Source organism: Dunckerocampus dactyliophorus, chromosome 1, assembly GCF_027744805.1.
Source record: "Dunckerocampus dactyliophorus isolate RoL2022-P2 chromosome 1, RoL_Ddac_1.1, whole genome shotgun sequence".
In the NCBI taxonomy this organism is placed as follows: Eukaryota; Metazoa; Chordata; class Actinopteri; order Syngnathiformes; family Syngnathidae; genus Dunckerocampus; species Dunckerocampus dactyliophorus.
The window spans coordinates 10,894,377-10,915,473 of record NC_072819.1 but is presented as its reverse complement, the minus strand read 5'-3'; the positions used below and the strand labels follow the sequence as shown (position 1 = coordinate 10,915,473).

Here is a 21,097-nt window from a genome sequence, read left to right as displayed (position 1 = left end):
GTAAAACTGCAACTTTTTTTCTCATTAGAAAACAACTTTTTTCTGTTAGTATTTTGACTTTATTTTCGTAAAATTGCAGCTTTTTTTCCCCCCCCATTTCTGCTGTTTTCAATTTTGTAACAATTTTAACTTTCTTCTTGTCCATTTTCTCCTTGTAGTTATAATTTTATTCTCATCATATTTTGAGTTTATTTTCGTAAAATAAGATGTTTTTTTTTCCATTTCTGCTATTATTTTAATTTTTTGTTTTGTATGTCATAATATTACAACTTTAAAAAAAAAAAGCTTTTCTGTAATAATATTTCAACTGTATGCTACTGACTATCTTTGCTCATAATATTACAACGTGAATTATTATTCCGACTTCAGTCTTGTTAGACAACAGCTTTTCTAAATATTCCTGTACAATTCCTGCTGATTTTTCCATTTTTGCTGTTTTTTTTCTTGTGAAATTGTCTGAAACTGGGCTGCCTACGGCCCCCCGGGCCGCACATTGGACACCCCTGATCAAGTGGATGAAATATCCAAGCCAAGCACACTTTTTATTTTCATTATTATTGACTTGTTTCAACCTCCATGGCGTTAGTAACACACAGTCTGTGTGTGTTAAACCAATCATTCAAATCTTTTTTGGGGGGCACATTTCAACGTACTGAGCAGGACAAACGGGTGACAAGTAAGCAGGCCTGTTGACTCGACGCAGACCCAATCCACAGGGGAAAAGACGAGGCCACAGGGTTAAATGTTCCGCAATCCGACATATCTGATTTAATACGCATTGCAGAAGAAGAGGTGGGGGCAGTGGAGGGTGTCTACCAAATAAACTCTGCGGATATTAAAGGTCAAGGGGTCGTCTAACATGTGTTTTCTGACACAGACGCACTGATGGCCAAAGCAGATGAGTCGCAGCTGAGACACACGGAACATGACGGAACATGACACTAAAATATAACCAACACCCACCTAAAGCAAGTATCGATTTCTGTGCTCTGTTTGTTGCTCATATGATTCAATAGGTGATATCGTTATATTAATAGCAATAAGTCCTTGGGATTTGAATGACAGCCAATAATAGTGAATTTATTTTACTTAAATAATTGTGTGGAATAAAAGGGAATAATTGTCTTATTTTGTTGATATTGTTATAAAATAGTTTGTAAATAGGTTTGTTGATAAAAACTATTTTCTGTTTGCCTAAAATCGTTTTATTCTGATTATAATCATGATCAACAAATTAAAGGCAAAAAAAAACAATTAAATTCAATTATTGAATAAAAAGTATCGGTATCAGTATTGGTATCAGCAATGCTGGGCCTGTATTTACTCAAATCAAAATTTGCAGTATCGCCCAACCCTAATCACTGTCAGGCAAATGACTTCCATCCATCCATTTTCTGTGCCGCTTATCCTCACTAGGGTTGCGGGGGCATGCGGGAGCCTATCCCAGCTGACCTAAGGTGAGAGGCGGGTACACCCTGGATTAGCTGCCAGCCAATGGCAGGGCACATATAGACAAACAACCGTCCACACTCACATTCATACCTATGGACAATTTAGAGTCACCAATGAACCTAACATGCATGTTTTTGGAATGTGGGAGGAAACCATAGTACCCGGAGAAAACGCACGCACGGAAAGAACATGAAACTCCACACAGAAATGCCCGGTGGAGATTCGACCGCAGATGTTTCAGATCTCCTGACTGTGTGGCCCAGGCAAATTATTTAAATGACATTTAAAAAAAGTAATGAGTTATTGTTACTGGTTACTTTCCAAAAAAAGTAATGGAATGGAATAATTACTCGCTCATAATTAGTTACCATGGAAAGCAATTGTGTTAACCTTCAAACTTGTAAAGGAATTGAGCTTTGTAGTAAAGTATGCCGTTGAGAGATGCTTCACAAGATTATGGTTGAGGGCTGAGCTCGTGACTTGCAGTTCTCTACCAAAACACTAGGGGGGAAGTGTTTTCCTGACAGTCCAGTTTATGGCGACTGACTGAAGCGACATCCAGATTGCTGATATTGATATCAGTGCATAATAGAGTTCTACATTTTACTGTCGATAATGTAATGTTATACAGAATAGTAATTACTTAGATTACACATTACTGCCATTACTCCCAACAGTGCCACTAATCAGCTTCACTGTTGAACGTATTTGTGGTGTGTTCGAGGGCCGTCAAATAAAGTACGAAATCCTAACCCTTGAAGAAAAATATTTTGAATGAAACATAAAGAAACATGTTGGGCTTTCTAACGCTAACGTAAGGCCACAATATGAGCCTATAACATGCAATCCATAATAAAAGACCCTGTCATGTGACTAACAGGTAATATGTAGCCAACATGTAGCTAACATGTGCTCCATTTGGCGAGCAGACATGCAGGTTCTGGAGAAGTCATCAGTGTCGGGCAGGGAGAATCAGGAACGGAGTCTGCTTATTTATTCAATATCAACCATGAAAAAAAGTGGGCCGGGCTTGGGCCTGTTGCTCCCGGGCTGAAAAGTGGCCCCCCACTCCTGGCCCAGGTGTCAGGTGGCGTTGAAGAGGTTGAAAACATATTGCATGTTTAGTGTGTGAAGCTGAGATTATTTCAATATGGCGGATATTGACAGTTATGATCCAGCTTCCGTCTTTTATTTTCATTTAGTTTGAGTCATGTTATCATCAGGAACTTGAGCTGCCAGCTGCAGATGCACTTGTAGCATATTTGCCACATCCACGACATGTGAAGTGGTGATTTTGGTTGTTTCTAGAAGGTCACATTTACTCTGCAGTTTCCCAAAAACGCTGCAATTGACACTTTGTCCACTAGAGAGCGCCGTGTCCGCTAACGTGCATATTGTCCAAAGTGCTGATTTGATATTTGGTTGCAGTACAACTATTTGGCCACTAGACGTCGGTGTTTTATTGAGGCCATGTGGTGGAACTGGGCCGAAACTGTCATGTAAAATCTTTTACTGAATATTTGACAACAAAAACGGTGTTCATATGACCACACATGTACACATATACAGAGAAATAATGTTATATTTTGGGGGGGATGAGTGCATCCCCTTAAGTCACAATTAATTCAACCTGAAACGCAATTTCATTTTGTGGCCTATTTATACACTGCACTTGCACTTGAGTTATTTTCTTTTATACTCGATAGATTAAAAATAAATAAATAAAATACATTTTAAAAAGTCAGGAAATTGTTGTAATTTAAATATGAAACATCTTGGCTACTTCTATGGGAAATAGCCAATTTGTGCTGACCATTAAATTAATGAGGGCAGCGCACGAGGACATACACGCAAAAACACATTCATTTGTCATTTTAATGCAAAATTAAATACTTTTACTTTTTCATTTTTTTAAATAACAGCATATCTCGTCCAGTGATGCCTGGTGTGATTGGTTAGTGATGATAGCCACATGGTTTGGGGGAGGGGGCGGGGGTGGGTAGTTTAGAGTCCTCGTGCTCGTGCTTGCAGGATCCTGACCAAGCAGCGACAGTGCAGGAAAAGTTTCGCGGGTCCGGATCGGGAGTTGTGCGGGAAGATTCCCACTGGCTCCAACTTGTCCATGCACGGCAGGGACTTCGTGCGTCTTTTTTTTTTTTTTTTTTTTTTTTTTTTACACTGTAGGAATTTGCGTGATCGCTCTTAAGTTTGACTTGGGAGGAGACCTACCAGAAGAGGAACAATCAGCACACCGGGTGAGTCGTGTGGAACACGTGCTTTTGTGAAAATAAAACAACTTCAAATAGTTTTCTCACCTTAACGGCTGATATAAATTAACATTAATGTGTTTAAGTAACAGCAAAATTGAAATAGTTATTATTAAACTATAGCTACTGTACGAAAACAGAGTTGTAGCGAGATACTGTATCAATATTTTATCAAATTGTGTATGTTTCCCACATTAATCATAAGTTACTTGCATGCAGAAAGTATATTTGAATTAATACGGGCTGCACGGTGGCCTAGTGGCTAGCATGTTGGCCACACAGTCAGGAGATCTGGAATATCTGGGTTCAAATCTCCATTGGGCGTCTCTCTGTGGAGTTTGCATGTTCTCCCCGTGCGTGCGTGGGTTTTCTCCGGGTACATATTCCAAAAACAAGTTAATTTGAGACTCTAAATTGTCCATAGGTATGAATGTGAGGGTGAATGGTTGTTTGTCTATATGTGCCCTGCGATTGGCTGGCGACCAGTCCAGGGTGTACCCAGCCTCTCGCCCTAAGTCAGCTGGGATAGGCTCCAGCGTACCCCGGCGACCCTTGTGAGGATAAGCGGCATAGAAGATGGATGGAATTAATACAAAAGCTTTCACCATCAATTCAAGGTATGGTTTTATTTAACATAAGTTATCTCAATGAATAAATGTAGGAGATGTGTAAGATGATGTTTAAAATATTGTGATTTTAAAATATGAATGAATGAATATGAAAGGGGTAGGATTAAATAAGTTCCGCTTCTGTATGTCACCACACTTCTGAAGCAAAAAAATACCATAGCAATTTTTGGATTCATTTGCCTGAGAAGGAAAGTTGACCCACAAGTGATGCTGCATCTATGGGGGGGTCAAAGGGGTTCGATACCATTCCGACCAAATGCGTTTCATCCTGCCCTTCACTCACTGTCGTTTTCACGTGCTCATTAGCAGTCGCAGTGCGGAGAGAGGGAGAAAAATATGAATTGGAGGTAAAATATGCTGCTGTATCTCTCACAACATGTGACCATGTGGCTTTACGCTCCAAGCACACAAATGTAAACGACTGAGAAGTGCTTTAGGGCGCATGAGGACATCACCCCGCATCTCTGGACACCAATAATCAAAGTTAGGAACCTCAGAGGGCCTCCCGGACAAGCATGCAGCAGATGTGCAGGGTGATGCTCCTTGTTGTCACGTTTCCAATTTCCATCTGAGTCTGCTGTGTCATGTGACATGTTGTACTGTCCTGGTCGTGATGATGCCCAATTGAGAATGCCCAATGGCGGGTCAGAGGTCATAGCTCGGTGTTTGGTCGACACAAGGCGACTGTACAGGAAATGTTGCATCGAGATGATGCGAATCCTGCAAAGCGCACCAACCTTTGCATCACAAATGTTGGACATCACATTGAAGATGTTTTTGTTGATATTCCAACTGAATGTAGCGTTGTTGATAATGTCATTTATGAAAATATGCATTTTTGTCAAAGTGTCCAGACTTTAGGGACACCCTGTACCCTGGTGAGAGCAACTGTCTCGCTCACTGAGGTGGTTTGCAGCCAGCGTGTGCGTTTGCTCGTGAATTAAGTTTGAGGGCGACGGTGCTGCCCAGACAGGAAGTCAAACTAATCCGCCAGCTGCAGGATCCTTTAAAAAAAAAATCATTATGGAATGTTAGAATCATAAAAAAAAAAAGGTCCATGTATGTATGCATTTCGACCAGCACTTTTCAAGAAAACCATCCATTTGTTCACGCTTATCCTGTCCAGGGTCGTGGGGAGCCTTTCCCTGCTCCAGCTGACTTTTGATTTTGTCAGTCGTATATAGATTAGACATATAGAGACATGCATTCACACCCACACTGACTGACACCAGTCAACCACTAGACCAGTGGCCCCCAGTAAGCCCACGAGCCGCCTATTTGGGCACCCTGAGCTGAACCTGACAGTACTTCACTGTCAGAACATACGGCAGCCTGCAATTGTCAGATTTTGACCGTAGAATTACGCAAATGTCCCAAAAGAACTTAAATATTAAAAATAAAAGTGAATTTCATTCAAACATTTATTAATACACTCCTGATCGAAATCTTAGGACCAGTTGAAAAATTGCTAGAATTTGCGTTTTGCACATTTGGATCTTAATGAGGTTTTAAGTAGAGCTACAGTATGCAAAAACAAGAAGGGGGAGTGAGACAAAAAACATTTGGAGATTGTAATTTAAACAAACAAAAAAAAAACTGAAATAGGCTGTTTATCAGCTGATCAAAAGTTTAAGACCATCACTCAAAAAATATCAAAAAACTATCCAAACCAGAACAAAAAATGTTCTCAGTAGGACTCAGTAATGAGGAGCTCCACCGTTCTTGTTCATCACTTCAAAAATTGGTTTGAGCATGCTTGATGCGAGTGTTTCCAGGAGGCTAGTGGGAACATTGCTCCAAGTGGTGAAGATGGCTTCATGAAGCGCATCAACTGTCTGGAACTGATGGCCATTTTTATAAACTTCCCTTGCCATCCATCCCCAAATGTTCTCTATGGGATTTAAATGAGGGGAACATGCATGATGGTCCAAAAAAGTGATGTTATTCTCCCTGAAGAAGTCCTTGGTCAAGCGAACATTACAGCGTTGTCCTGTTGAAAAACCCAGCTGTTACCACACAGACGAGGGCCTTTAGTCATGAGGGATGCCCGCTGCAACATCTGCACGTAAGCATCCGCCGTTTGACGACCCTGCACCACCTGAAGCTCCGGTGTTCCACTGAATGAAAAAGCACCCCAGACCATGATGGCCCCCCCTCCACTGTGCCGGGTAGAAAACATCTCAGGTGGGATCTCCTTGTCATGCCAGTAACGTTGGAAGCCATCTGGACCGTCAAGGTTAAATTTTTTCTCATCAGAGAATAAAACTTTTTTCCACCTTTCAATGTCCCATGTTTGATGCTCCCTGGCAAAGTCTAAACGGGCAGTTTAGTGGCGTTGAATGAGACGAGGTCTTTGAATTCCTTTTTTGTTTTTTAAACCCTTTTCCCGCAGTTGCCATCTGATGGGTATTGCGCTGCAGTCGGCACATGTAAGGCCCTTAATTTGGATGGAAGACCGCCCTGTGTCTTGATGGACAGCCAATCGGATCCTACCCGTCATTTTTTTGGGTCTACCACTTGACTTTTTTGTTCCATAATGCTCAGGACCTTTCAAAAAATGTAGAATGACTGATTTACTGCACCCAACCTCAGCAGCAATGGCACGCTGGGAGAGGCCTTGTTTATGCAGCTCCACAATCCGACCACGTTCAAAAAGAGAAAGCTTCTTAGCTTTAGCCATCAGGAGGGCATGACAGTGTGAATGCCTGAGCAGACATATGTTTTCCCCAAATTATGCATTTTCAAGCATACAAATGGGTAAATAAACTCAAATACATACAGTCTAAACCATTAAGACCGCCAACTTGTGAATGTAGTATTCTACATTGGTCACTAGGTGTCAGTAATCAGTGAGACCACCGCCCAATCACCAGACTTGAACAACCGGCTTTTATTGCAGGTTTACATGATCTCAGAACAGGCACAATAATAATAACATAATAATAATCATTAGAATATTCATAATAGTAACACAGGTTACTGTTGCGGCCATAGCCCTCAACAAGCTAAAACTCAAGTCCTGACGTCACTTCCTCTCCATCATCTATTTTGCTCTCCTACAAGGGAAATTGCTTTAAATGGTTTATCTTCTCTGATTATATCTACTATATTGGGTAATACAAATGTAAAGGTGACTTGTGGGTGGTATTTCATGTCTAGATGGCTCTAATAATGTTAAAAAACGTATTTAGAAGGTCAGAAGCAGGTTTTATATGCCATAACTACGAAAGGAGGAATGCTACTTAAATTTACTTATCGCCGCCAAGTCTGAAACCACTTAACCACGATAAACGAGGGATAACTGTACACACTGAAAATTGACTTTTTACAGCAACTGGACTACAAAATATGCATTTACTGAAAATGCGGTTGAGAAGCAAACACTGTTTCGAAGGAATATAACCTGTGAAAAAGTGTTTGCACCTTCATGATTTCTTCTTTTTTGCATATTTGTCACACTTACATGTTTCAGATCATCAAACAAATGTAAATATTAGTCAAGGGCAACACAACTGAACACGAAATGCAGTTTTTAAGTGAAACTTTTTATTATTAAGGGAGAAAAAAATCCTAACCTACATGGCCCTGTGAAAAAGTGATTGCCCCCTAAAGCTAATAACTGGTTGGGCCACCCTTAGCAGCAACAACTTTGCACCACCAAGTGTTTGCGATAACTTGCAATGAATCTGTTAAAGCGCTCTGGAGGAATTTTGGCCCGCCCATCTTTGCAGAATTGTTGTAATTCAGTCACATTTGAGGGTTTTCGAGCCTGAACCGCCTTTTTAAGGTCATGCCACAGCATCTCAATAGGATTCAGGTCAGGACTTTAACTTGGCCACTCCAAAGTCTTCATTTTGTATTTCTTCTGACTTGCTGGTGTGTTTTGGATCATTGGCCTGCTGCAGAAGCCAAGTTGGTTTCAGCCTGAGGTCACAAACAGATGGACATTCTCCTTCAGGATTTTTTGGTAGACAGCAGAATTCATGGTTCCATTTACACAGCAAGTCCAGGTCCTGAAGCAGCAAAACAGCCCCAGACCATCACACTACCACCACCAAATTTTACTGTTGGTATGATTTTATTTTTCTGAAATGAGGCGTTACTTTTACGCCAGATGTAAAAAAGTTCCAAAAAGTTCACCTTTTGTCTCGTCAGACCACAGAGTATTTTCCCAAAGGTCTTGGGGATCATCAAGATGTCAAAATCTGTCAAAATCGAGACGATCCTTAATGTTGTTTTTGTTCAGCTGTGGTTGTTGCCATGGAACTCTGCCATGCTGGCCGTTTTTGCCCAGTGTCTTTCTTATGGTGGAGTCATGAACACTGACCTTAACTGAGGCAAGTGAGGCCTGCAGTTCTTTGGATGTTGTTGTGGGGTCTTTTGTGACCTCTTGGTCATTTTTAATGACAGGCCCTCATGGGAAGGTTCACTACTGTTTCATTTTTTTTGCCATTTGTGGATCATGGCTCTCATTGTGGTTTGCTTTAGAAACGGTTTATACCCTTTTCCAGACTGGTAGATCTCAATTAATCTCAGTAGTGTTTTAACAGGGGGACAATCACTTTTTCACACAGGGCCATGTAGGTTTGGATTTTTTTCTCCTTTTATAATAAAAAGGTTTGTTTTAAAAACTGCAGTTTGTGTTCAGTTGTGTTGTCACTGACTAATATTTGAATTTGCTTGATGATTTCTATATGCTGTATATCCCCGCTATTTGCTGGGTTTGTGTTGCAAGATTCCCAGCATGCCTTGTGGGTTCAAAATGAGTGTAAAATAGTATTGTTTTGCTTGTATATCAGTGTATAACCGTCTACTTTGATGCCCGCATAGTCCGTGTGCTACAGTTACATTGCTTGCTCAACGTGTGTGACTTCTGTTTGCACCGTGAGTGAGGTAAGCCTTTGGGTTCATAAGTTCCTGTTGGTTTGGGATGTGTGAGTAAGGGTGGAAATATCAGGTTGATTCACCGCACATCAACGTCATCTGGCCCTCACGGTGTCTGCTGAGAAGAATTTTGTCCCTTGGACACATTGAGGGCCCCTGCCCGCGAAATATAAACATAATTCAATGTTGATGACAAACTCACGTCAACAGCGAAACATTGAATTTCTTCTAGCTTTTGTCCTTTCATCGGGCTCATCGCAAATGTTGCTTCATGGTAACTTTCCACATCAAATACAGTCAACTTGTCCTGCGCTCTGTCGAGACATGAAGTCCCTAAGCCACCTGTAGGAAACATTTTGGAGTGTTTGTCATGGGACAGTCATGTGACTGTCTCAGGATATTGCTTCCAAAAAATGGCAGTGTATCAGCCAGCTAATATCCAAAAGTTTATTTTTTTAACATGAAAAGGTCATGAAAAAAACCATTTAACAATTGAAATGCTTTAATAGGCTAATTTTAATTAACATTTAATGAAATAATAACAATAATAATGACATATTATTACATCAATTTTATTTAATAAATGTCATAGTAATAAATAACAAATAAAATAAAATAATTAAAGTAATCAATATTAAAATAATAATATTCTAATTTCATATTACAATTAAACTGTTCTGATTATATTTCTTCAATGAATTCATATAAAACAAGCTATAAAAATATTGTTATATTATTATGAGGGCTTCTACTCTTAAAGTTGGAAAGCCTGACATGACGTACTTTTCACAATAGCAAAAAATGCTATAAGCCACTCATTTTTTGTTATTTTCAATAAATATCTGGGTTTTTTTTGTGGTACGAAGCACAAAAAAGTGGCAAGTTGTGTTGTTTTCAAATAAGAAGTACATGTACCATGAAAGCCCAATTTAGCATTTACTGTGTGTAACGTCTCACATCTTTCACATGAATTAGTAGATTAGTAGACAAAAAGAAATGTGTTCTAAGTGTTCCACTTGGTTTGTGCGTTAAAGTCACACCTGCCACAACAGTTATATCTCATTTGAAGATAAGGAAGATACATTTATACGAAATTTCAGCAAAAAATGTAACAATATGAGATGAAAATAGCCCCTCCTCCCAGACCCAAGTGAGCAGGATCAGGTCCAAACAGGACATCTGATCATGTTTGATTTGTGCTATAAATTCAAATGTCAGCGCTCGCCTCTATTTGCACGCCTGCTGCTTGTGCAATAAACAACCCCCTTCCTCCAGCTCCGGTCTATTTTAAACCGGGCTTCTTTTATGGGACCGCTATTATTCAAAAGAGAATAGGTGGCGGGCACGACCATAAATTCCAGCAAGTGGCCCTTGTGAAGTGGTGAAGTGGCAAGGAACTGACTGAGATTTTACTCCGCGGCGGTGTGACCTTTTGGGCTGAGGCGGAGTCGTTTGTTAGGATGACAAGAGCGGCACTCATAATTCAACGTTGAAATTATTCAGCCAAACTGTACTTTATTTTGCAGAGCCCGACCCCATCTGACTAGTTATCTGGATCTGCAGTTGCGCACTGGCGGTGTCGTTGGGAGCGTTTGCGTGCGCGTGAGGATCAAGTAGCAATGCAAACAGCGGAGTAAAAAGCTTGTTCAAATCTGCAATCAGCCACGGTGGAACCTGTTTATGTCGACGCCCCTCAGACTGACGTCGACACAAGCGGCTGCTGGCGTTACCGCAATCGAAACCGAAAAATGCGAATCCATGTTGATGCTTTCATGCTTTTACAGTGGACTCTTGGTTACCATGACTAATTTGTTCCAGAAGGTCCAACCCGAACCAAAAAGAACACAAACCGAATACATTTTTCCCATAATAAGTCATGTAAATCCAATTACCCTATTCCGCAAAGCCAAAAATGCTAACACAAAACATGTTTTTATACTTTTACAATTATATTTTTACATGCAGAAAACAATTTGAAATACATAAAAACAGGTAAAAAGACGCAGCTGAGAATGCACGTAATTGGAAACATTTATCCCGTCTACCAAGCCTCCAAAAAGCGTCAACGCTGCATTTACATCCAATGTGACGTGCATATTAACCATGCTACAGCGACATTGTTGTTATTATTATTAACATTATTACGTCGATCGAACTACGTTACTGATGTATTGACACCTTGCCACACCACACCGGCTAGCTACTAGCCAGCTAGCACACACTCGCCCGCAGCGCGTCAGTGCCTCAGGACACTACCAAAATGTTTGGAGGTGATTTACTGTAATAGCGGTTTTTGTAGGCGGCATGGGTGTGTCCCATTACGTGCAGTAATGAGCTGTCTCTTTTTATCTGTCTTTAGAACGCAGAGAAGAAAGAAAGACATGCAGATGCTGCTCAATAAATTAGACCCTCGACCTCAGAAAACACAGTGGACCAACACCAGCAGATGTCATGGCACCCCAAACCATCACATCACTTTGGACAGTAAGATTCTGGAGGAAGAGAGGAGATGACAGAATCCACGTTGCTAGAGGTCCAGTGTAAAGTTTCCACTGTCAGTGATGGTTTGGGGTGCCATGTCATCTGCTGGTGTTGGTCCACTGTGTTTTCTCAAGTCCAAGGTCAGTGCAGCCGTCTACCAGGACGTTTTCGAGCACTTCATGCTTCCTGCTGCTGACCAACTTTATGGAGATGCAGATTTAATTTTCCAACAGCACTTGGCACCTGCACACAGGTGGTATCCATGGTATCCCCGTCCTTAATTGGCCCACCAACTCGCCTACATTCAACCCCTTAGAAAATCTATGGGGGACTGTCAGGAGGAAAATGTCATACGTCCGACCCAACAATGCAGAAGAGCCGAAGGCTGAAGGTGTTCATACTTTGAAGTTGGCCAATATTTCTAAAAATCCTTTTTTATTGGTCATAAGTAATATTACAATTTTCTGAGATACTGAATTTGGGATTTTCATGACTTTTCAGGTCTAATCATCAAAATTAAAAGACATAAACACTTGAAAGATATCAGTCTGTGTGTAATGAATGTAGATAATATACAAGTTTCACTTTTTGAATGAAGTTACTGAAATAAATCAACTTTTTGGTCATATTCTAATTTATTGAGCAGCACCTGTGTTCATGTCTCACGTAAGGATTGTGGCTGATGGGCAAAATTCCACAAAACGTGCAGTTTTTATTGTTACTTTTACCTCCACTGAAGATGTGATTCTTGACGTGATTGTTCCCAAAGGCAGCGAGATCAAGCGCCATCATCTTCCTTTCTGTGCGCTGGCTCTTGGGGCTGGTCTTGGTTCTGCCCGCCCTTTCATGCCTCTTTTTACTCACTGTGCACTACTAAAACAAAGCATGTTTGTAACGATCCACAATTAAAATAAACATGAAATAGATGAATTTACTTCCGTTATAGTTTAATAATTGGAAGGTTACATCGACCAACATATTTCCCATTGCACAGAACCAGCAGGAAAAGCAAAGTGCACCAGTAGCAGCATGTATCAAATTAACAAACTTCAGCATATTCTGAGTAACCTGAATTCAAACTAAAATCATGACAAAATAATATTTTTGTTGTATAGTAAAGTCAAAAACAGCTTTCATTCCAAATTGTACCAGCGGCTCTCATACAAGAATAATGCTTCAGACGTCAGTATATTATGAATAACCAAAAAAACTAGGCTGCCCTTATTCACAATTGCAGCGTCAGTGAAATAACGTTGGGATGTTGTATCTGCGTTCCCAAGTGCGCAACAAAGCATGAAAGCCCCGCTTCTCAACAATCGAATGCGGCCACAAATCCTTCGCAATAAAAGTTGCGATTGACTTTGTCATTCGCTTCGACTTTTCTGAGTTGGGTGGAAAATTAGTTATCACCTGCTCGATGGTTCTCTGGTGGGCAGAAACTTCAGCTGGCTGTTTTTCCTCCTGGTTCGGGTGGAAACGTGCTGTGTGGTTTCTAATATTTGTCGTGTTCTCAACATATTTTAAGCTTGTATGACAAAGCTTGCATATTGTCTTTCTCTTGTCCAGCTCATTTTTACCTTCAACCACGTGAAAACCAAAGTGCTTCCAGACGCTCGCTTGCGGGTCGGAGTTTATGCCCAGTCAGTTTGGTAGCGTCTTACACTTAGGTGCACCACCATAAACATCCGCTTTCTGTCTTTTTGTTCCGTTTTTTTTGTTCCGTCAGGATCAACATTTATGAAGCAATTAATAATCGGCAATGTCCACATCAATTTTAGGTTGGCGTAGAATTAAATCCGGTAAAGAAGCTCGATCAACAATAAGTTCTGTTATGAGTACCAACAATGTTGTCAGAGCTGTTCCAAGGGTGAAAGATGAAAGACTGGTGGTATAGAATGAATGTGTGTGGATGAATGGATGGATGGATAAACATTTCAATGCAGAAAGATGGACACGCAGGCCCTCTGAGCACTTCATGGCCTTCTCTCGTGTTTGTCTTTCAGAGGCTCGGCCATGGAGGCGCTGAGAGCAGATGAGAAGAAAGACAAAACGGATAGTAGCACTTTTGGAGACCTCCTAAAGAAGCCGCTAGAGACGAGAGGTAAGTTTTAACGTGGCCATGAATGCTGTCTGTGAGGCGTTCAGGTGATGAAATCATCTAATATGCATATCAAAGATGAAGCGCCATCTCAGAGCCTTTTGGCCTCACGTTTCGGAATCCTCACGGGGCTGCGACCTGAAAATGCATGAGTGATGTTTAAGAGAGTAAAGGTGGATGAATAAACAACATGGCCAGGCAAGACAGACGAGTGTTTGGATCGGGGAGCTCAAGGTGTCCTGCGGTCATGATTTAAAGATTGCATGTGTGATGAAAGCGCTGCACAACACAGCACGGCGGGTGGCGGTGTGGCATTATCGAAGCAGACTCGTCATAGAGCACTCAAGAAAGATGTTCAGAGTGGTACTTGTAGATCCAGGTGTCTGGAAGAGACTTCACTCCTGCCACTGAGGAGTGATTTGCTCTGTGACTTTGACTCCATGACGTTCATGCTCACATGTGAGGACCCTCTTGTGCAACATGCCAGCACGTGTGATGAAAGGCAACTTTAATGAGCTTTAAAAAGACCTTCTCCCCTCGTAGCAGAACGCTGCCTTCAGGTGACACATAGACGTAGATTGGTGGACCACTTTTGAAGTGGAAATCCAGCCGGTGGGCCTGGGACCATCCGTGATGAAGAAATGGAGCTTTTGCACGCGAAGATGGACGCGACCTTCTTCAATATTTCAACAAGGCCACCTCCCTCCCTGTCTTCCTCACGCGTTAGTTCTTGTGTTCTGAAGGTCATGTGACACCTATGCTGGGATGTTTCTTAGACCTAACATTGTTTTTTTTTTTAAAGTACCTACCGTGTGTTTTCTATTCCCTATGAGCTTCGCAATCAAAATCCTCTGCTGCACTTCCTCCTCCCTATCAGCTATGTGTTTTAATTTGAAAGGAACAACATCCACAGCGGCCAATCAGATAGCAGCTGACAGAGTAATTACTTATGGCACTTATATGCATTATTGTAGCTCTCGCCGGGCAGCGCCTGATAAGTGAGCGTGCTGCCAGACAGGGCGAGGTCCTTGAGGCCCAAACTAATATACGGCGGCCGCTTTTATTGAGGCGGGATGGTACCTAAGTCATGCCCACCTCCGAGCCGCCACGCCGTCTGTTTTATATTCGCGGGCCGGGTTATTTATTTGGAACAATTTCCTCTCCAGCGCAGGATGCGGCTAATGCCCAGTTTGAATACATTATTTACACATGGAAATGTGTGCAGAAGGGAGGAAAATGAATAGACCCCCACTTGGTGCTCCGATCTGTTATATCACAGTTTAACAATCTGGATTGCTAATAGAACCATTTATCATGGAGCACTCATTTATTCCAAGGGAGCGGCCCAGGTCTCGGTCCCAGAGGCCTATGGAAATGGGGTGCATGTAATGACGCTCAAGTGAGAGTCACTTTGTTTAAAAAGTGGAGACGCCGTGCTCTGAGTCAATTAGAATGGACCCAGGTGCTCCCGTCTGCCCCCCTCATCCCCGCCCAAACAAACAACCCCCCCTAATTGAATTGTATTTTCAGCATGCAGGAAACCTGAAGTGAAATAAAGGGGCTGAGTGACCCGGCTTCTGTGTTGTCCCACCTAAAGCACCAGTGTTTGGGTTTTGGCCCAGCCTGGTTCGTGGAGTCAAAGCTCAGTTACTTTGACGTTCACGAGCCTCTGTGCTTTTGTAGAAATGTCCACGCATGTGATTATTCGCTCAGGTCTGCCAGACACAATGTGAACTTGATGGTGATTGGCTATTGCGATAACGACATCATGGCCTTCAACCAGGTCTTCTCCCCAGTTGCTGACAATGGAAAATAATCACGTCCTCTATGTCAGAGGTCCACAACCACCAGGCCACAGCCCGGCCCCAGGGTGGGGCTGAACCGGGCCACAGAAAACTCTCAGAAGCAAATTTCTATTGGAAAAATATGAAACTGTAAGAAAGCCCACAGTTTTTGCATGTTTCTGTCGTTTGGTTTCATCGTATTTTGCCGAGCGGTCACCATTACCACTTTTGTTTGGTGGTCCTTGAAAGCACCGTAGTTGTGTGCTAGGCTGTGTTATTTCAAAATTACGCATTTTAAAGCTGTAATTACAATGTTAATAATAACTTAGTAGATATTAAGGTAAAGTAAAGTGAATATTTCTGCCCAAGGTTATCATACCGTCAGAAGCTCATACCAGCCCTTGCCTAGTGGGGACCTTGCCGAGAGCGTGTGGGTGGATGTCGGAGCCAGGAGTGGTGGGACATTGACGTGAGCGGCCTGACTGACAAAGATTTTTAAAATAATTTCCAGCTGACAAGAAGAACGTTTGCTTACATCTCCGAGTAGCGTTCCCCAACTCCTGCGCCTGTCTATTTTGTTGTTGAATTGTGACGTATAAAGGTCAGAGATACATGACCCGAATGTCCAGACTGCAGTAGCACTGGTTACATACCGGATTTATATCTACATACGAAAGAGGCCTTGGTTTATTTTTAAAATGAAATAGTGATAGGGATGTATTATGTGTAAGAAAATATGAACTCTTCTTTCAAGTCTTACTGGTCAAATAAATAACTAAAAATCAGCTAATATTAGTAATTCCTCCAGTTCATTCATGCTAGCACACTGGCTGTCACCGCTACATCAAACGACATGATCATCTCTCTGAAAAACAAATTTAGACAGACATTAGACAGCATGCAGGGCTTTTATTGTGAAGGCTAGAAGTGTGTTGTTGGTCTTGGCGGCCCGAGTGTGTGACAGGAAGACAAAGTTGTGTGTCAGTAAAGTGTTGTCGTCCTTCCTTCGTGTGAAGCTTTCACATTGTCAGTGGTCATCTTAATAAGACCTCTGAGACCAAAGACATTGTGCTTGTCTTTGTTGTATAAATCAGCATCCATACTGCTTAGAAGGACGTAGACAGGGTTCACACAAGTTTGACAGCATACCTGACATTCATCTAGCATCAGCAGGTTAATAGGAGGCGGGGCCGGGCAGCTTTAAGAGACGCATGTTAGCGATAAGGAGGCAGTAAAGCGGCCGGCGAGTTATTGATGATGGCAAGCAACTGCAAGCTCGCACTGCTGGGAGCACTTGGGGAGGGGTTGGTGGTGGTGGTGGTGGTGGTGGCGGTGGGGGTCAGACCTCTGGCAGAGAAAAATGTGGTCAAAAAAGAGTCACCGTCCCGCTCCCTCAATGAGAGGACCACTTATCTTCTTGAGGGGAGGGAAGAAGACGGTGGAAAAATAGGCCCCTGATGATAACCAGGAGGTTTTACTCGGACGCAGACTCAGACAGTTGCATACGTGTACACATGGAGCAGGACTTTATCACGGTTAATTGTTTCCAGACCTCACCGTGATAAGTGAACCTCCACGAAGTAGGATTCCTTCTTTATAAATGGAATATTCATGTATTGAGAGCATTGAAAACCTGTTTACGACCTTCTAAATACGTTTTTTTTTACTATATTGGGTAATACGACTGCAAAGGTGACTATAGGGGTGTTATTTCATGTCTAGAGGGCTCTAATCATGTAGAAATAATCAGAGAAATGAAGCCATTTAAACTTAAATAAGAATTGTACTTGTGTGTGACGCAGTCAGTGGGTTCCAGCCTAGTAGGGGAGAAGAATGGGGGCGGACAGGAAGTGACGTCGATTCAGAGTTTGAGCTTGTCGTGGGTTATGGTCGCAACAGTAGCTAATGTTATTATTATGATTATTATTATGTTATTATTATTGTGGCTGTTGTGGGATACTTTAAGCCTGCAATAAAAGCCTGTTGTTACTGTTACTGACACAGAGTGGCCAAAATATATATATATATATATATATATAAATAATTGAATATTTTTGGGGGGAAAGACTGTCTTTTCAATTTCAATTTGCTTTAAAAAAAATTATTCTTGTAATTATTTATGACTTTATTACCATAATATTTTGGCTTTATTCTTGTAACTTTTTCCACAACCTAATTTTCCCAAAATTCCAACTTTATTGGTTGTTTTTGTTTGTTTCTCATAATACTACAACTTAAAAAAAACTTCTTTCTTTAACATTTCAACTTTAATCTCAACTAGAATTAATTCATTACTAATTTCAACTAGAATTATATGTGTTGTGATTGGCTGGTGACCAGTCCAGAGTGTGACCCGCCTCTCGCCCAAAGTCAGCTGGGATAGGCTCCAGCATACCCCCACGACCCTAATGAGGATTAAGTGGCATAGAAAATGAATGAATGAACGCTACTAGAATGACTGGTACAATTACGATGTCATTCTTACAACGTTTCTTGTTAGATTACATTTTTCACTTCATATTTTGACTTTGTAAAATTATTGCTGATTTTTTCGTCTTTACAGTTTTTTTTCCAGTTTTTAAATTAGATTTTTTTTTACAGTGTGCCACAGGCCAATAAAAAAAGAACCAAATGGCCCCCGGCTGCACTTTGGACACCCCTGCTTCAAGCAAACACAATATTATACACAAAATGTTATTATTATTTTTATTTGTATATTTTTTATTATTTTTATTCTATTAGGCTTTTACATAAGTTCAGGGAGATATTGATTTGATCACAACAGATTTCCACTGAATGACTTGTGGTCGGACACCTCGAATCTCCGTTTGTGGAGTTTTTACCGTACAGTTTTACCGGGTTTTCTGGAGACTGTAAATTGTCCGTAGCTGTGAACGTGAGTGTGAATGTTTGTTTGTCTAGCCTGTCATTGACTGGCTTGCAGTGTTAAGCATTGAGGCCATTTTTGGCCCGCAGCTCTTTTTTTTTTGGCCCCTATTCTAAAAATGGTATTATTTTATAAGATATATTATTAGATATTACAGTCATTACTTTTTTCTTTGTCACCTATAACACATAAGCAAAGATGTCAATGCTTAACATATTGTGCAAGGTGCCCCTAAAGTCCAGACACATAGGCAACAATGCATAAAATAAAAGAACATTTGTAATCAAATATATATATATATATATATATATATATATATATATATATATATATATATATATATATATATATATATATATATATATATATATATATATATATATATATATAAAATATACATTAGTAATGTAATATGATTCTTTTTAAATGAATGTATTTTATGTGTAATAATATGTCATTTCTATATATGTATATATTTAGGTTTATATTTTTACATACCGTATCATTTTAATGAAATTTAAAAAATTAAAAATATTTATTAGATTTTTTTAAATTAAAAAAATTAAAAATATTTATTAGATTTTTTAAATTTATTCATTCATTTCGGAATTAATTTTTTAAAATTGATATTATTTTTATTTCAATTATTATTTTGACATTGTTTTAATGTGTTTAATATTTTAATATTATATTGACCTACAATGGATTGGTTTTAGCATCTTTGCAAGGAAAACGTCTCAAGGTGACCCCTGCATCCTTCAGGTTTTCATTCAAACATTTGGACACAGAAGCGTCACGCGCCGCTATGACTCTGGTTTGGCTGCTGTATTACTTAACGTTTCTTCTCAGTTCTGTTTGCTCCTTCGTTGCCCCTTGTTCTGACATTGTGCTTCTTGTTTAGATTCCGGTGACTCCCGTATTGGGCGGAGCTACGAGGCGTGCCGTGGCTGCCCCTCATCTGTATCATCATCATCATCATAAGCTCACCTGCGGCGACTGGGTGGTACTCGGCTATTCCACGTGCCGCAGACGCCAAGCCTCGTTCTATGCTGCCTACGCCAGTTGTGCTAGTTTGCGGTCGGCCTTCCAGAGTGCCATCCAGTCCCGCTAACGGCACATTAGTAGCGATAAACACATTGGGTGATTGTCTGGCGTGATTATACATCTTTATAAAGCTGTCACCCACCAGCGCCCGGTGTGCAGAACCAGCAGTGATAATGGTAAATGTTCTTTCACTTGTATAGCGATTTTCAAACTCCAAGGCGCTCAAAGCGCTTTGAGACGGTTAGCACATTTACCTACTTCAGTATCTTGCCCAAGGATACTTCGACATGATCACAGGAGGACGCAACCTTCAGGTTGGGAGACGACCACGCCTGAGGCACGCCGCCATGCCGCCCCAACACAGCAGACAGGCGGCAGCAGAGCACTACATGACAGCGCCTATGTTATTATTATGTACTGTAGGTCTGTGTGATGTTCAGTAGAACATCACACAGAAAGTAAAATACACTTAAACCTTCCAAAATCGGGTAACTGAATTGTTGTATCTTCAAAACAATGGCAGTTTGGAATTGTTGTACAGTCCAGCCTTTCGAAACCTGCTGATGATAGTGGACGGTTGGTGGTCTGAGTAGTCCAGACAGAAGCTGTAGTAATTCTACACATGACCAAACGTACTTATGTGTCAGAGATCGCTGCATAAGACTTCAAAACGTGATATTGGCTTCCATTTCACTCGTCCACGTCACTACTTCCTGAAGCTGCACTCTAAGCATCGTGGGAAATGTAGTTTTTAGCCATTAATTAGCCGCATCACTGTACAAGCCGCAGGGTTCAAAGCGTACACTGTAAATTACGATAATTAATATTTTTATTAATTGTGTTACTCTTATTGTACTGAATACTGCTTCTATGGTTATCATCATCATCTTCTCTTCTTTGCCAAAAAACAAAGAAAAAGCAAAACATACTAGTGGAGTGTGTCTTTTAGACACGTAGTGGGCTGAACTGCACACTGGCTGCTGTATGGTGTGATGTTACGCATGATGCTTTATATTATTGTTTGACCTTTAAGGCATATTTTTGGAGACTATGTTGGTTGAACTCCACATTGCACAACTTTTGGAGGTTGCGCAAGTCTAGCAAAAAAGCTGGGTGTGGATTTTTGATTGACATGAGGCACAACACGGAGTAAAAGTCACTCATGCATGCCGCTCTTGTGTGTTTGCTCTCTTAAAGAGAATCACACAAACTAGTAGGACCCATTTATGTCGACTCCCCTCGGACTGGCATAGACTTAAGTGGTTGTCAGCATAACTGAAATCAAAACTAGCCATTGCTTGCACATTTGCGTGTGACTTGGTCCAGAGATTAAGCGTGTGCCACTGTATTCCAGACGGAAGAGTTCAAAGCATACGGTCATGTTAATATAGTCACTATGGATTGTGAAAGGTGTGTCTTCCACATGCACGGGAAGCCATTAGCGCCTTCAGACTAATTGTTGTGCTGATGTGCTTTGTCTTGTCGTTGGGGGTGGTGTTACCTGGAGCTAATTAGCTACCAAACCAGGCCAAGCAGGGAGTGAAATAAGGTTGTTTAGCGATGCTCATTTA

The 21,097-nt window shown here is 41.0% G+C and overlaps 1 protein-coding gene across 4 annotated transcripts in view; it reads left to right on the top strand.

Annotated features, from left to right (window-relative positions):
* Positions 1-3,713: 3,713 nt before the first annotated feature.
* The window catches only part of LOC129187121 (zinc finger protein GLI2-like), a 45,630-nt gene continuing 28,246 nt past the window's right edge, over positions 3,714-21,097 (top strand). For all 4 annotated transcript variants that reach the window (XR_008572358.1, XR_008572357.1, XR_008572356.1 and 1 more), the window contains exons 1-2: positions 3,714-4,336; positions 13,717-13,814. Coding sequence is in view for 1 of the 4 variants with exons in the window: in XM_054786008.1 (XP_054641983.1) it covers positions 4,296-4,336; positions 13,717-13,814 (139 nt within the window). In the remaining 3 variants the exon portion in view is untranslated. The remainder of the gene's footprint in view (positions 4,337-13,716; positions 13,815-21,097) is intronic.